A 15,616-nucleotide genomic window follows, 5' to 3' on the forward strand; every position below is an offset into this window, starting at 1 on the left:
ATTGTTTTTTTTTATTTTTCTGATTATATATATTATATTTTCTGAGTGTGTATGTCTGGATTCAGCCGAGTTGACCGGCGTCCCACTGTGGATGTTTTCCTTTGACTCTACATTTCTCAGCCAGTTGTGTGTTGACATACTGAAAATCTGCAGGGCTGATGATATTGAAAAAGAGAGGATTTTTTAAAGTAAATATCAGACTGAATTTGCTGCATACTCACTCAAATGCTAGCATGAATCATAAAAGTGTGTGTTGGTTTATTCACCTGGACTGAGGCCTGTTGGGTTGTGGGAGAACTGCTGAGCTGAGGAAAAACTACCGACCTTCATGACCTTTACTGCAGCCAGCCACCAGGGGGCGATCCAGATATTTGGCTTCACTTTTGGGGAGCTGTCATGTCGTCCATCTTTATATACAGTCTATATATTTTGTTACCCTCACTAGCTGTTCATGGGTGCAGTACACACACATTTCCATGATAAAAGCAAGCTCCACCAATCAGAGACGTCGCTCTTACACTTAGGATTGTGGGTAGTGGAGTACTTCTCCAAGACATCACGAATAACATGTATTTCTTAAAAAAAGGTTGATATCATATGGACTTAGCTTCTACAGGAGCATATAGCAGCCATCGTTTCACAATCCTGTAGCTTGAGGTAAGTCTACCTTGAATGGTTATGACATTATGGCTATAATAATCAAATCCGTGATTCAGAATATGAATGAGGTTTTCACTTTCAGAACTATATATATTACTTTCAGAACTAAGAAACATATATATATCTATATATATATTATATATATAAATATATATATTTATATATATATTATATATAAATACATATATTTGCAAAGTGGTTTTGGTTTTGATATATATGTATGTATACATATATATATATATATATATACATATATATATGTGTGTGTATATATATATATATATATATATACACACACACACATATATATATACTGTATATGTGTATATATATATGTATATGTATATATAAAATATACTGTATATATAATATACAGTTTGTCTAACCCTGAAAAGAATTAGACCTATTATGTGTAGAATATCAAACCACATTGCAGCATACACATATTTGAAAGAAATTGAAAGAAATCTGTAAAACCAACATTTCGTTTTTTCACCATGTTTTCATTATTATTACAAAATGTGGGTAATTCCAGCAGCTGGAATTGGTCTGGTGACGTCTGCATGAGCCTCTTTTACAGATGGTAGTATTGGGCAGCCCGCACCACTTTAAACCTGTTAATGTCTGTGAACATTACTAGATCTACATTTGGATATAATCCTTTCCGTTGTGCTCCCACGAGTCTCAGAAATCTAAGAAATCACCAACTGAAGTAGAAGTAAACAAGGAAAGATCATTGAAAGTGGGTACACCAATGAATACCACAAACTGAATGTCAAACTGATCGTACATAACAGTGAAAGAGTATCGGAGGGTGGAATTTTACTCAAAATGCAAGAACATTTATATGGCCACAAATATACTTTGAGACATGGGTAAACTGAAAATAATGTAGTTTTTGCTACAAAAAAAATGAGGGAAAATGCTGACATCACATTTTGACATTATGACATTTTAAATGAACCACTATGGCTTAACTTTCACAAAAGTTGTACATAAGTGCATGGAAATGGTCCACTGGTTATTTTGGCAATATAAATCTACCGAGTAACATACTGTAGGCCTACTTACTTTACAATAAAGCAGTGTGTATCATTTAAATAACGTTTTAATTTAAAACAAATAATGAAATCATTTCCCAGACTTTTTAAAAAATAATGGATAGCTTCATTTGTTTGGTCCACGTCCAGGAAATCTTCCAACTAAGATAATGCTTAAAACTACAAACATGGCTGCTGCAAACAGTTTTGGTCGTTGGTCTGAATCTGCTCCAGAACCACGCCGCCGTGTTCCATCCCGTCATCCTCTTCTCTGTCCTCCTGCCCTTCAATGGTGGTGATAGTCATTGCAGCCTGACAACCCTCGTCAGTCCTCCCCTCTTCCTCTTCCTCCTCCTCCTCCTCTTCTTCCTCCTCCTCGTCCTCCTCCTCCTCCTCTTCCTCCTCCTCCCTGTGTGTTTCCACCTGCTCTTGGCCGCCCTTTGAGCTGTCGTCCTTCTCTCCGTCATCTCCCCCCGGCCTTTTGTCTTTTCTCAAGAACCTGCTTCTTCTCCCTTCATCCTCTCCGTCCTCCTCCTCTGCATTAGGCATCACCAAGACCTCGTCTTCCTCCGCCTCTCCAGTCCCTCCTTCACTTCCTGTCCCGTTTCCTGCCGCAGGACATTTGTGATCTCTGTAATAGCTCTGTCTGGTGAATCCCTTGTTGCAGGTGGAGCATCTGAAGCGGTAGTTATCTGTGTGGGACTGCTGATGCTCGAGCATGTGAGCCCTGCGGCTGAACGCCTTCTGACAAAAAAGACACTTGTAGGGTTTGATACCTGGAGGGAAGAGGAGTTTATCACAATCAATATAATAATGCCGTCTGTTATTTTTGATGTTAATAAAAGGGTTTAGGGTTTAGTTTCAGTGATACAAACAATTCTCTCAAATTTGAAGCTGCTCTGGAGGTAGGAATACAAATTCAATGCCTAAAGATGATATTTATATCACTTTATTTAATCTATTGACCTTGTAAACATACACTTAGGATTTGCAGTCAAATCACAGGTATGTTTAGAAAACAGTCATTCATCAAACAGTAATATTTCCACATCTGGGTAACCACCAATATCAAATGTAGCTGATCTGTTCGCTCATTTCCGTATAAATCATGTGGGGAAAGGACATTTCATTATTGCTATCAGAATATCATCAACAATATTATGTAATCTTTGTTTAGATGAAAATGGTATTATTCACTCACCAGAATGTGAGAGAATGTGGGCTTTGAGTTTGTCTGGTCTGTTGAATTCTTTGGTGCAGCCTACGTGTGTCCTGATGAAAAAAGAAAAATAGCATTAAATAAAATTGAATAACTTGTAAAAAAAAAAAAAGAAGCAGGACAGTATAATGATAATAATAATGATAATAAAAACAGAACACATTTAAAACACAGGGATAACAAGAGGTACTAAAAGCCAATAACTAAACAAATAAAAACCCAAAGGGTAAAACAACTTAAAATGTCATAAAACATAAATTAAATCACAGAAAAGCAATTCTAAAAATAAAGTGACTTTTTAAAAGTGATTTAAAAGACGTGACAGAGTTTGCAGCCCTGATCTCCTCAGGCAGGTCGTTCTATAGTCTCAGAGCCCTGACTGCAAGGGCTCTATCACCTTTGTGAATGAATCTGGACCTTAGAACCACAAAGGAATGACAAGTCTGAGGATCTCAGAGTGCAGAAAGGGATAGAGGGCAATAATAGATCTGCTTAATAACTTGTTGCTTTGTAAGTAATTAGTAATATTTTATAAACAATTCTAAAAAATGGTTTCCAGGCTTTTGTATAAACAGAAAAGCACAAGTGAGAAGGAAAAGGAAAAAAGGATAAATGCAAGAGAAGTTGAAAAGGCTTGAATGATGAAAAAAAAAATTTAAAAAAATGAGTCAAGTAGGGAAGGAGGGAAGAATGAGTTAAATATGCTCGCAGGGCTTTTCCATTGGAGAGCCTCACCTAAAGGGACACTTGTATTTCTTGAAAGGTTCATGGATGAGCATGTGTCGCTTCACTTTGTCCTTCCTGTTGAACGTCGCCTCACAGAGGGAGCATTTGTATGGCTTTTCACCTGGAAAATGGAATCAGCATCAAACTCACACCTTTAACTTTCATTAATGACTCCTACAGTCATCACTTAAAGGTCCCATATTGTAAAATAAAGTATCGAAACGCTTAATCCACAGAGAAATACACACAGCCCCTATTCAGAAACTGAGCTTTTGAAACAAGCCGTCGGGATTTCTGTCCATTTGTGATGTCACAAATCTTCAATATTTTGACCATTTCAAAGTTTTAAACGTAAACATACTAACTGTGTCCCAGTTTATTTCCTGTTGCAGTGTATGTGAATGACATCAGCTGACAGGATGTAAACATGGACCCAAGCTGTTGCCTAGCAACGCAATTCCGTTGCAATTCCATTGAATTGTACTAAAACGGAGCTGCAACACCACAGGCCGAGCATTCGACCCGTTCTGAGCAGGCACTGCACTAGTACAAATACATGTCAGAGGGACAAGAAGACTGCTTTACGAAAGTATTTCAGACCTGAGTGAATACGTGTGTGCAGTTTGAGGTAGTGCTCTGTCTTGAAGGCTTTCTTGCAGATCTGACACTTGAACCTCCCTCCAATGCCATGAGTGGGGAGGTGGCGTCTGAAGTACCTTTCACACGGGAAAACCTGATGGCCAGCAAGAAAACAGATCACGCACTGTAACGAGGTCTTAGAAATGTGACATGAAAAACAAAAGCTCTGAACATCTCAAACCTGAGCTAGTGAACTGCGTATTTTAAGGCCAAGATATTAAAGGAGCAGTGTGTAGCATTTAGGGGGTCTATCGGCAGAAATTGGAATATAATATTATTAATCATCTTTTCTTTGGTGTATAATCACCTGAAAATAAGAATCATGTTTTTGTCACCGTTTATATCTACACACGGAGCGGGTCCTCTTCACGGAGCCGCCCGCCGTGATTCTACAGTAGCCCAGAACGGTAAAACCAAACACTTACTCTAGATAGAGCCTTTAGTTTTCGTGTCGGCCACCGTAGTTATCCTACACACTTGGTACAAAAGGAAAAAGTTTCAGTTGGTTGCAATCTGCAAACTCACCGCTAGATGCTGCCAAATCCTACACACTGTACCTTTAAGCATGGGAGACTTAAGGCCCACACCAAGCCCCCAGGAAGTGTGCCGGTCGTCGATCCCGACTTTCGTAGTGGCCAAACGACGGTACTGCAACTTCTGTGTCCATCACGTGATACATTGGGCCCAAAAAGACTTTTTCCAATAGACTTACATTGGAAAAGAGACGTCTGTAACTCAGTGGATAATTTTTTTTTGAGGTGAATCAACTCCCCAGTACGAACACTCTAATAGCCCTTATTAAAAAATTACGTTTTTAAAGTTGTAAAACGCACTAATAGCTGAATCCAGAGTTATTTCCCTTCCTCCGTTCATGTGAGTGAGACCCAGACTGAGGCTGGAGCGCAAGCCGTGATGACGACGTGACGTTAGGACCCCGAAGTCATGTGCCCGAGCGGACGCTACTCCACCAATCATCTCGGACGCTACTCCACCCAGATCCGGGTACTTTTCCAGATGGAAGTTGAGCCATTTAGGCTTCACGCCAATGAGCAACTCTCATAGGAATGACCGGGGCCCCGCCTCCAATGCTGTATGCAGTTCTCTTACTACATCCATGGCCCAGACACACCAACCCGACATCAAAGAACTAGCGGCGACGAAGGCCACAAGTTGCGTCGCCTCCCGTTGTATTTGTCTTGGCCAAAAAGGGGCACTCAAACACACCGCAAAGACTACAGCCGACAGCCGACGGCCAACTACCACGTACGTTCTGCGCCTGCGTGAGATTAAATAACTCTCCCTACCAGGAGGTCGCGGTAGTCTGTATTTGTCATTCAAAAAGGGAAACCGGTAGACTGAGGACTGTGGATTGCAGAGCCGTTGTTATGATACGTACATGAAACAAAACAGCGTTTGCTGATCATTTTCACACCACTCTTACTCACCACTTAGCTTCATTCTAGATGGCCATGTCATTGTGAAAATACCCGTGTGTTGGAATAATCAGATGCGATGAAGACGAAAAATGAGAAGAGCGTTTTTCCTCTTGACTTTACTCGTTTGCTTGCTTTCCTCACGTCCATTTCTCTTCTTGTGCACTGATTCGTTTAAGCTGAACAGCCAATCAGAGTAGTGTCTCTCACTGATGGGCTCCGCCGCCGATTCAACATGCTGAATCGGCCAAAAAAAACTCGGTCACGTGCAGACTAGAGCCGACGGTGCGGGACACACCGCAAAAACTAGTGCCGACGGATGCTCACCGACGGTGAGGTTGGTGTGTCGGGGCCTTTTACGACTACTGCAAGTCCAAATATCACAACAATAACAGCTAACCCCGCTGGCTCTTTACATGAGGACAGCTTAACAGACTCCAGAGGTGTATAGTTGGAGTGTGTTCACATCAGTAGTACCTTTTGACAGTGTGGGCAGGGAAAGTTGTGCGAGGCAGTCAGTAGGTGTTGCTCCAGTGCCTCCTGGGTAGAATATCTGCTTTGACACTTCACACACCTGAAGGAAAAACACAAGACAAAAGTCCTTTTTTTGTTAGAATGATGTACCATCCAACTACAGCACCATATTAGTCGTACCAGTTGTCTTTTCTTCTTGAGGAGCTTTAATCTATGAGAGAGACATTCTCCCAGTGTTCTTCCCTCTGTTCTGCTAAAATCAACATGTAACAACAAGTATGACTGATGGAGCTGACCTGTAGATGGAGGTTTCCTTGCGTGTGCTCTGTTGTGGGCAGAAGCAGTGGGAGTATTGGTGGACTCCCAGTTCAAACAGGGAGGGGAACACCTTGCTGCAGAGGTGGCAGCGGTAGGTCAGCTGCTCCTGGTGCGTCCTGATGTGCTCCAGGAACTGATCCAACTTCTGGAAGGTCTGGGAGCAGGACTTCAATACACACTTATAAACCTGCAGGGGAAGTGAGCATGGTGATTCATCTTGTTATGTAAGAAATAAAAAAAAGCACAAATCTAGTGTTTTGGGATCCCATTTACTTACTGCCCACCATTCTATAATGCTAACCCTTTCATGTATTTTTGTAGGAGTATTCCCCAACTTCTAGGTATCCACAGCTTTGTGCTATATGAGTGAATAGAAACATCTAAAAACGTCCTTGATAGTGAACATAATACTTGTCAAACTACTTTATCATTGTGTGGCTTGAAAAAGTCTGCTCGTCTCTTGCAGTGTACTGGTGGGAGATGCGCCATGAGCTTCTCTATCAGATAATAGGCTGGTTGGAGATGAGCCAGGCCTGTGCAGAATCAATCAACGGCAATCGCCGCGCAATGCATGCTGGTTAGATTTGTGTCCGACTTGATCCCGACTCGCCCCGACGTCATGCACACGTGGGCAACGATAACCTCGCGGGATCGAGGCGGCCGAAGTTTTTAAACCCAGGCGGCGAAGTTGCTCTCCACCGACTGCAAGACCCAGGGCATTATGGGAAACGCCTGACTGTCGCCCGACCAAAGAGCTGATTGGTTCTCAGTTTTGACAGCAAACACCGCGTGTTGTAGAAGGTCCGAAATTTCTGTGTAATTGTAATATTTAACGCTAGATTGTAGGCTACTAGTCTCATTTTGTGCAATGAAGGTTTCATCTGTTACCAAACACATCTTGTGTGGTTGATCATAATAATAATAATTCTGATAATGAAGGTTATTTATTTAGCACTTATGAAAATGAGTGCTCATTATGTGCTTTACAAGGCGGACATAAAAATAATAAAGAATAGAATCCAATGCCAGATACACTCATAGATTTACAAACAAATATAAATAAATCCCAACGTGGTCTGAGAACTACAAGTGGCCTACAGATCGGATCTAACAGGAAGTCATTTTTCCTGTGACTTCCTGTAAATTCTTTGAAGGCTGCTGGAAACTGTCCGACTTGACCGCAGCTTCTTGTCCCCGCCCCTTGCTGCTGCTGCTGCCGCCTGATCTCGTCTACTTTCCAGGCGAGGCGCAGTTCATCTCCAACGAGTCTATTCAATCCCACGAGACAAAAAGTAAAGCAAACATAATGACTCACCTGCTCCCCTTTGTGCTGCGTCAGGTGAGACTTGAGCTGGAAGTAGGTCTTAAACTTGCTGGCGCAGAACTGGCACTGGTAGGAGCTGTCTATTACAACTATCTGTTTGGTCTGAGCTTGGCACTGTTGGTCCTGGTTGGGCTGCGCCTGCATCTGAACCTGAGGATGCCCGTTCTGCACGTTCTGCCCGTTCTGCCCGTTTTGCCCGTTCTGCCCATTCTGCCCGTTCTGCCCGTTCTGCGTGGCTTCCCCTCCGCCGCCCTCCGGATCAGCCCGAGTCTCGGCCGCGCTCTCCTCCAACTCCCCTGGAGCTTCTGTAATCGAGAAATTGTATTTGCTGTAAGGGCTGGAGATTGAAATCTGATGCTGGATCAGTAGCTGTTATTGCTTTTTACAATTAGGATCAGCATTCATGTAGGACAAAAGTACAAGTAACCTACAACAAACCTCAATGAAATACAGAAGATGCAGCCTTGATAGCAGGATTTATTGCAGGCTACTGTATCAGACTGTGTTAGTTGTAGCTAGGTGTACCTAGTAACTAGGCAACTGAGTGTGTGTGTTAATCAATATTATTTATGGCAACACTTCATTTTACAGGTCTGCAAATTTCATGGTAATTAGGTGATGATTAGCAAGTAACCTACTTGAAATTTCTTTGGAATTACTGCCACATTACCCCAATATTTACCTCAAAATCTATCAAATATTAATATTAAATTTATCAAATATTTTGCCTATTGTGTGTTGCCTATTTTTGGGATGCATCAGTAGGATGTAAACAGATATTACCTGTTTGAACTATCTCTTCTTCTATTTGTGTTTGACAGTTCTGCTGTTGTGACCCCTCTTCCTCCTCCTCTGGTTCACCTTGCAGCGGCTGCTGCTCCCCGCCCCCCCCCTCCTCCTCATTGGGCGACACTGGTACCACCTTTACTGTGATTGGTAGTCTGGACACTGTGCTGGCCACACCCATAGGCCACACCTTTAAGATAAAGACAGTTGTTGTTTTTGCTGTGTTGTTGGTACTGCTTTTGTGTGGAGGAGTACACACTTTTGAAAAAGTAATATCAAAAACTATTCCGAACCTTGTGTGTCTGCATGTGTTTCTTCACGTTGGACTTTTGGGCGAAAGCTCGTCCACAGACGATGCACTGAAAGGGTTTCTCTCCTGTGTGACTGTAGAAAGAAAACAGTTAGAAGTCATTACTGAAAGGGAATTGAGTCCCTTTCTTCTGGGTTAAAGTTGATTTTCACACGGGTACGGTCTACCATGCCGGCCGGTAACTCACCTTCTAATGTGCTGCTGAAGATCAAAGTTTTTCGAGAAGATTTTGTCACAGAAATTACACTTCAGCTTTGGAACTTTTCCTTTCAGCTGCTCTGCTAAGGAGTGAAATTCAGCGAATGAATAACTATCCTACGATCATCATTGCACATTTCATATCCACGGTCATTATGTCTTCACGTGCAGTTTCATTAATGAATTAATGAATACTTGTTTCGTTTGAATGCATTTAACAGTAGTAGTATGCATGAATATGTTATCCTTAGAGGTGGAAGCTGTGACAGTAGCAGCATTGGAAGAGAACTTTGAATTGAGATTTGTATTGTCTCTAATCTAAATGATTAGTTTCAGAGAATTTTGAAATGTAAAAGAGTTTGTGAAAGCACAGAATATCACCTATAAGTGGTTTCGGTCCAAAACATAATTTCAAAAAAGCAAAACTTACAATATTCTCTGATCTTTTCCCTTACGTACCTATGGCTCCATCAGAGTTTTTTTTGCTACTCCTTGATCGTTTGGGGATGATGACCTTTTCAAAGTCGCCCAGCTCTGTCAGGTTGGTGATGATGCTGCAGGTCTTTGTTTTAGTGCCCTGCTTCCCGGGGCTGTAGACAGGAGGGGTGGTGAATGGCTGGCTCTCCACACACTGACTGGGCACCTTGGAGGGGGGGGAAACAGGCTCGGTGCTTTAGACTGCTTTTCACTTTCAGTCTTCTGTGCATACAACTACACGCCTTATCTGATAGCGTAATTTAGTATTTTTTAACTCATTTCATAGAGAGCCAAAGTCCCTCCCCTTCCCCTTCGCCTCTCTATTTGGAGTTTTCTTTAATATTCTTCCTTCAGCCATTACAGCCAGAAATCGTTTACATGTTGTATCTTGTGCAACAGCAGAAAATCTGGAATTAAATGGTGCATAACATATCTAATACTGAGATAATAATAACCAAGCAGCCAGCTTTAACTCACTTGTACAGGATGGAAAGGCTGCAGACCCAAGGTGTGGATCTCTGCACCACCACCACCTCCAGCCATATGGGGCAGTGTGCTGTACACCTGGACCACTGAGTTGCTGTGGCTCACTGGAACCTGTAAGGAGAGCGGCTGCTGGGCGGGCTGTCCGGCCGGCAGGGGGTGGGCCGTTGTCTGGCCGGATGGCAGGGCGTTGGAGGACTGCTGCTGCTGCTGCTGCTGCTGCTGCTGCTGCTGCTGCTGCTGCTGCTGCTGCTGCTGCTGCTGCTGCTGTTGCTGCTGCTGCTGCTGCTGCTGTTGCTGTTGCTGTTGTTGCTGTAGCTGTTGCTGGTGATGATGATGATGATGGTGGTGGTGGTGGTGATGGTGCTGCAGGTAAGATACACCAGCTGTGTGCATGCTCAGGTTACTCTGCAATAAAGCAAAGGAAGCAGATGCATTTGATAATAGTGCCGAAAAAAAGTATATTGTACGCTCAGAATGAACGACTCAAAATGGACATTTTCAAAGGTCCCGAAATTGCTTTGAAACATCTCACACTTTCGATGCTTTTGGTGACTTTAAATACAAAGCATGACACACAGTGACTGTCAAGGATACGATGCTTTATAGGGCGAAGACGTACAAAAAAGTGACAGGAGGCAAAACATCTACTGTGTAATGTTGTGCCTTATTACCTGTATAGGCGTCTGCATGGCAGCCATAGGCTGGTCGATGGAGGTGAAGGCTGAGATAGCCGACATGAGAACGTCGTCGCTAACCAGCACGTTGCCTTGGACCAGAGTGTGTGTCAGAGGGGAGGGAGGGACTGCGATGTAGGTGGATACCTGATGTAGAAATGGGGAGTAATACACAAACATATGAGTAATATAAACACACACAAGGGAGAAAACATGCATGATTGTGTAAAAATTAGAGCTGTAAAAGTTAACGCGATATTAACGCGTTAAGGCAAATGCGTTTTAACGGCACTAATTTCTTTAACTCAACTTGCGATTGTTACGTTGTAGCGGGCTCAGTTTTACAGCTAGAGTGAAGACACTGGCGTCATGTGAAACTAAACCTAAATAATCCATCGGTACCAACCATGTCATACTAGCTAGCTCGCGAAGGAGGTTAAATAACGCTCCAAACTTACGCTAAATTTTGGCGAGGAAAAACTGGCATGGCCATTTTCAAACGGGTCCCTTGACCTCTGACCTCAATATATGAGAATGTAAATGGGTTCTATGTGTACCCACGAGTCTCCCCTTTACAGACATGCCCACTTTATGATAATCACATGCAGTTGGGGGCAAGTCATAGTCAAGTCAGCACCCTGACACACTGACAGCTGCTGTTGTCTGTTGGGCTGCAGTTTGCCATGTTATGATTTGAGCATATTTTTTTATGCTAAATGCAATACCTGTGAGGGTTTCTGGACAATATTTGTCATTGTTTTGTGTTGTTAATTGATTTCCAATAATAAATATATACATAATTTGCATAAAGCAGCATATTTGTCCACTCCCATGTTGATAAGAGAATTAAATACTTGACAAATCTCCCTATAAGGTACATTTTGAACAGATGAAAAATGTGTGATTCATTTGCGATTAACTGTGATTAACTATGGACAATCATGCGATTAATCATGATTAAATATTTTAATCTAAGCCCTACTCAGAAGACAAAATTAATGTCACTGCACAGTTTTCCTCTCACAGTCCTGCTCTCACTGCTGTCCTGTTTTACAAATATTCAAATAACAAAATATTTCTAAAATGTCTTTATTTTGTTTGTTATATTTACTGTTTCCCTCTAGTATTCTTGGACAAATCTTCACATACACATTCATTCATAACTGGTTTATATACTGTACATTTACAGATAAACCAATGAAATATGTCCTAACCTACTAACTGATTCCCCATTAATAGATATAGAGCAAACACTTTATCACCCACATAAAAACACCCTAACTATTCTCACCTGTCTGTTGGCAGGAGTCTGTGGTCCCGAGCTGATTGAGGGGACCGGTGTGTAGGCATTGGTGGAGGCCAAGGACACTGTGGACAGGGAGGGGACGCTAGACTGGCACTGCTCCCTCTTGTGCGTCATGAAGGCTGGTAGAGAATTGAACTGTTTCTTGCACTTCCCACACAGGAACACGTCCTCGTCGTCTGTAGGAAGGACAAATAGAGAGGTTTGTTTGAAGCACCTTCAGTGCTGTATACTGCAGCTTTAACCTCCAGCATGTCCATGCAAATAAATGTCAATTTATGTATTGACATATTGTATTGTCAATTAAAGCGGCAGTAGGCAGAATGTTTTTGGCATCATTGGGCAAAACTTCCATAATAACCTTTCAGCATATTTAAGTGTTCTGAGAGAAAACTAAACTTCTGCACCTCCTCATGGCTCTGTTTTCAGGCTTAGAAAGTCTAGCCCTGATGGGAGACTTTGACCAATCACAGGTCATTTCAGAGAGAGAGAGTGTTTCTATTGGCTAGTCATTCAACGGAGGCAGCTGTCAATCACTCGCAAACTCCGATCAAACGGTCAAACTAGGCAGCGCTGATCAAATATGAATTAATATTCTGTTTCTGTAATGCCTATTTCTCGCATAAAATGTTTTCAGAAACATCTTGTAGTGTACTGTTTAGCTGTAAAATGAGAAAGTTTGCTCTGGCTGGTGAGCGGTGCTTGGTATTTCCTCCACTGATCTCAACATGGCGGCCGGGTCACAAACTTTTTAATTTTACAGCTGAACAGTACACTACTGTTTAGCTGTAAAATTAAATCAAGCGATTGTGGCCTCCCCTAACAGGCCTGGCTCCTGGAGGGGGCCATGATCTCCACAGAGGTCTTTGAATCACCCTCTAATCTTGCCACTCGCCTGGGAATAATTTGCCTTGTGCCCTACTAGGAACTGATACCCCCCTGCATCACAGCTCCCATGGTCACATGGAGACACAACCCCTTCCATAACACAGAGGTGAAGGGATTGTCTTATCTTGTGTAGCAAAATAGCTATGATTTTTTTATTTGTGGCACAAGCACAATTTGCAATGCCATAACATCAGGGAGAGAGGCTAAAAGTAAATGCTGTAAGTGATCAAGTACTAAGACGGAGACATTTTTGTCATAATCCAATAATAACCATAATTATTGCCCCGTGTGACTAGCTGAATAAATGAATAAATCCAAATATAAGCAAGCATTAAATACAACTTTTATTCATTTGGTTGTTTGGTTAACACTCAGCTGTCATTTACTGTATTTGCTACATACCCATAGACTGGATAGTGGACGTCCCAGAGACGTTCTGGTTGTTTTGGTCAGGAACTCCACCTTGGCCATCCAGCAGAGATTGGACTGCCAACACTGTCTGGTTGTCCATGCCTAAAGAGGGTGGAGAAACATGTAATAAGTCACATTGTATTCTGGGCACTCAATGGTTGTATGTCTCACTAAAATCTGAAAGTATGAATAATGTAGTTGTTAAGTTGTTAAAGGGTCTAGGTAATAAGCTGAGAGGGAAGAACAGTGTCTGGCCCTGGAGACGGAAGGGATCCTGTGTCTTGCTAATTTCATTTCAACAGGAAAGATCTTTCTCAATCACAGTCTGCTAAACCTTCAGATGTCAAATGAGAAAGTAGTGCATGCTTTAAGTCAAGATTAGCAGCTTTATGTTGTGTTTCCTCCAGCTACTTCAGCTCTAACGTTACTTATTATACTTTAAATACGTTTTGTGAAGAATGTGCACAATAATAATAATGATCAATACCTCAGGAAACCAATATATACAAAGCATACTGTATGGGTCGCTGTAGATTCACTACCGACTGACGCAGACACAAATTAGCCCTTTACAGTACAATAGCAACAAAGCAATGTGTTCAATGTTATGGCTTAAAAGACCAAAACATATTTGACTAAGATTCAAAACTTAAAACTCAAAAATTCCAAATTGGCAAAAACTGTTAGATTATTTAGACATTTCAATTGTTTAAAGGTCCCATATTGTAAAAAGTGACATTTTCATGGCGTTTATATTATAAAGCAGGTTTAAGTTCTATATAAATAATGTGAAAGTATCGAAACGCTTAATTCACAGAGAAATACACACAGCCCGTATTCAGAAACTGAGCTTTTGAAACAAGCCGTTAGGATTTCTGTCCATTTGTGATGTCACAAATACACAATATTTAGACCATTTCAATGTTTTAAACGTAAACATTCTAAATGGGTCCCAGTTTATTTCCTGTTGCAGTGGATGTGAATGACATCAGCTGACAGGAAGTAAACATGGACCCAAGCTGTTGCCTAGCAACGCAATTCTGTTGCAATTCCATTGAAATGTATTAAAACGGAGCGTTTCAGACAGAGGGTAAATACAGGTATATTCAAGCAGACAGTATGAGGAAAATTACATAAAAGCATGTAAACATGTTCTAGTAGAAACCCAAAATACAAGTATGAACCTGAAAATGAGCATAATATGGGTACTTTAACAGACCCGCATTGTTTTTGCTTTTTTGTTTTTATTCAACTTCTTTTCCTTTCCTTACATTTTATTTGTTTATGTTATTTTTATATCATTTTTGTACTGTTAAATATATTTACTCATTTTTTTTGTAATGAAAATTCTGAACATGTAGCCTTCTTTATGTAACCACTGTATTGAACTTTCAAAATAAAGTATGTTAAACCACACAGTGTGTTGTCATCAAAAGGGCCTGCTGACAACAATGTAAAATACAGTCTGAATAGCAAAAAGAAGGACACCCCATTCTATTGCCTGACTGCACTGATGTGACTGACTGTTGTGCATGAGATCTGACCAATAATCAATCAGTGTGTTTGTTTACAGTCCTGCTCACTCTCCCCTCTCTGGGATGTTTTGATTGTAAAAACTAAAATAGACTCATTTACATCGTTTTATAGGAACTTTTCTGCACACTGAAATGATCCTGGTACATTGACGATGTCTAAAATGCACATTCGTGTTTTATTCTAGTTGTAATTACGTGTTTATTAACAAATGATGCATACCTTCAAGCACTTCAAATATTGCTTGCGCCATCTTGTAGCTCCTCTGCTGCCCGATAGGCGCTCGATTAGCAGGGGCTGCCTGTTGAAGTGCGCTCCTCTCAGTCACAGGAAAGTACGACGGAAACACTCAAACCAGGATTTGGAGGCAAATATTTCCCTAATTAATGTTCACAATGGACCAACGGGGCTTAAACATCTATACCGACTGGAAGTGCTGCTTGTTTGCTTGTCTGAAGCCATCTAAACATGACGGTTGAGGTTTTTCTTTGCTCCCTATAACATTTTCCCCCATGTGACACAATTCAACACAGGACGTGACACACTTGAGAGATTTGCATACAGCAATGTCACGCGCGAGATTTAACAATTTATGCGCGATATGAAGTGTAAGCAACGGTACGTTAATTTACTGTACCTACTGAGATAACAAAACCAATGTGATGCTTGTACGTTTTTTTCCTGGGTCTTGAACGCACCTTCGGATCCACGACTCTG

The 15,616-nt window shown here is 41.5% G+C and overlaps 1 protein-coding gene across 2 annotated transcripts; it reads right to left on the reverse strand.

Moving 5' to 3' along the window:
- Positions 1–1,458: 1,458 nt before the first annotated feature.
- znf341 (zinc finger protein 341) lies at positions 1,459–15,612 on the reverse strand. Of its 2 annotated transcripts, none has more exons than XM_074642853.1 (16): positions 15,122–15,612; positions 13,358–13,468; positions 12,056–12,246; positions 10,762–10,911; positions 10,082–10,495; positions 9,587–9,770; positions 9,117–9,207; positions 8,913–9,003; positions 8,617–8,809; positions 7,825–8,138; positions 6,488–6,696; positions 6,195–6,291; positions 4,246–4,378; positions 3,655–3,766; positions 2,902–2,972; positions 1,459–2,476 (listed from the first exon to the last, which is right to left on the reverse strand). In XM_074642853.1, exons 1-16 carry the CDS (start codon positions 15,150–15,152, stop codon positions 1,881–1,883), a joined length of 2,988 nt encoding a protein of 995 aa, XP_074498954.1. In that variant the 5' UTR covers positions 15,153–15,612; the 3' UTR covers positions 1,459–1,880. The 2 variants fall into 2 exon arrangements, with proteins under 2 accessions (XP_074498954.1, XP_074498953.1); XM_074642852.1 differs by having other exon boundaries at positions 9,117–9,210; positions 15,122–15,593.
- Between the last annotated feature and the right edge of the window lie 4 nt (positions 15,613–15,616).

The sequence above is a fragment of the Sebastes fasciatus genome, chromosome 8, assembly GCF_043250625.1.
Source record: "Sebastes fasciatus isolate fSebFas1 chromosome 8, fSebFas1.pri, whole genome shotgun sequence".
NCBI classification, from domain to species: domain Eukaryota; kingdom Metazoa; phylum Chordata; class Actinopteri; order Perciformes; family Sebastidae; genus Sebastes; species Sebastes fasciatus.

What these genes read in the sequence shown, in the direction of transcription:
- znf341 (XM_074642852.1), bottom strand. Translation starts at nt 15,152, where the DNA reads ATGGCGCAAGCAATATTTGAAGTGCTTGAAG. An exon ending in GTCCACTATCCAGTCTATGG is followed by an intron (nt 12,247 to 13,357) that starts GTATGTAGCAAA and finishes TCCTTCCTACAG; the next exon opens with ACGACGAGGACGTGTTCCTG. An exon ending in AAGGAAACCTCCATCTACAG is followed by an intron (nt 6,292 to 6,487) that starts GTCAGCTCCATC and finishes TTTTTCCTTCAG; the next exon opens with GTGTGTGAAGTGTCAAAGCA.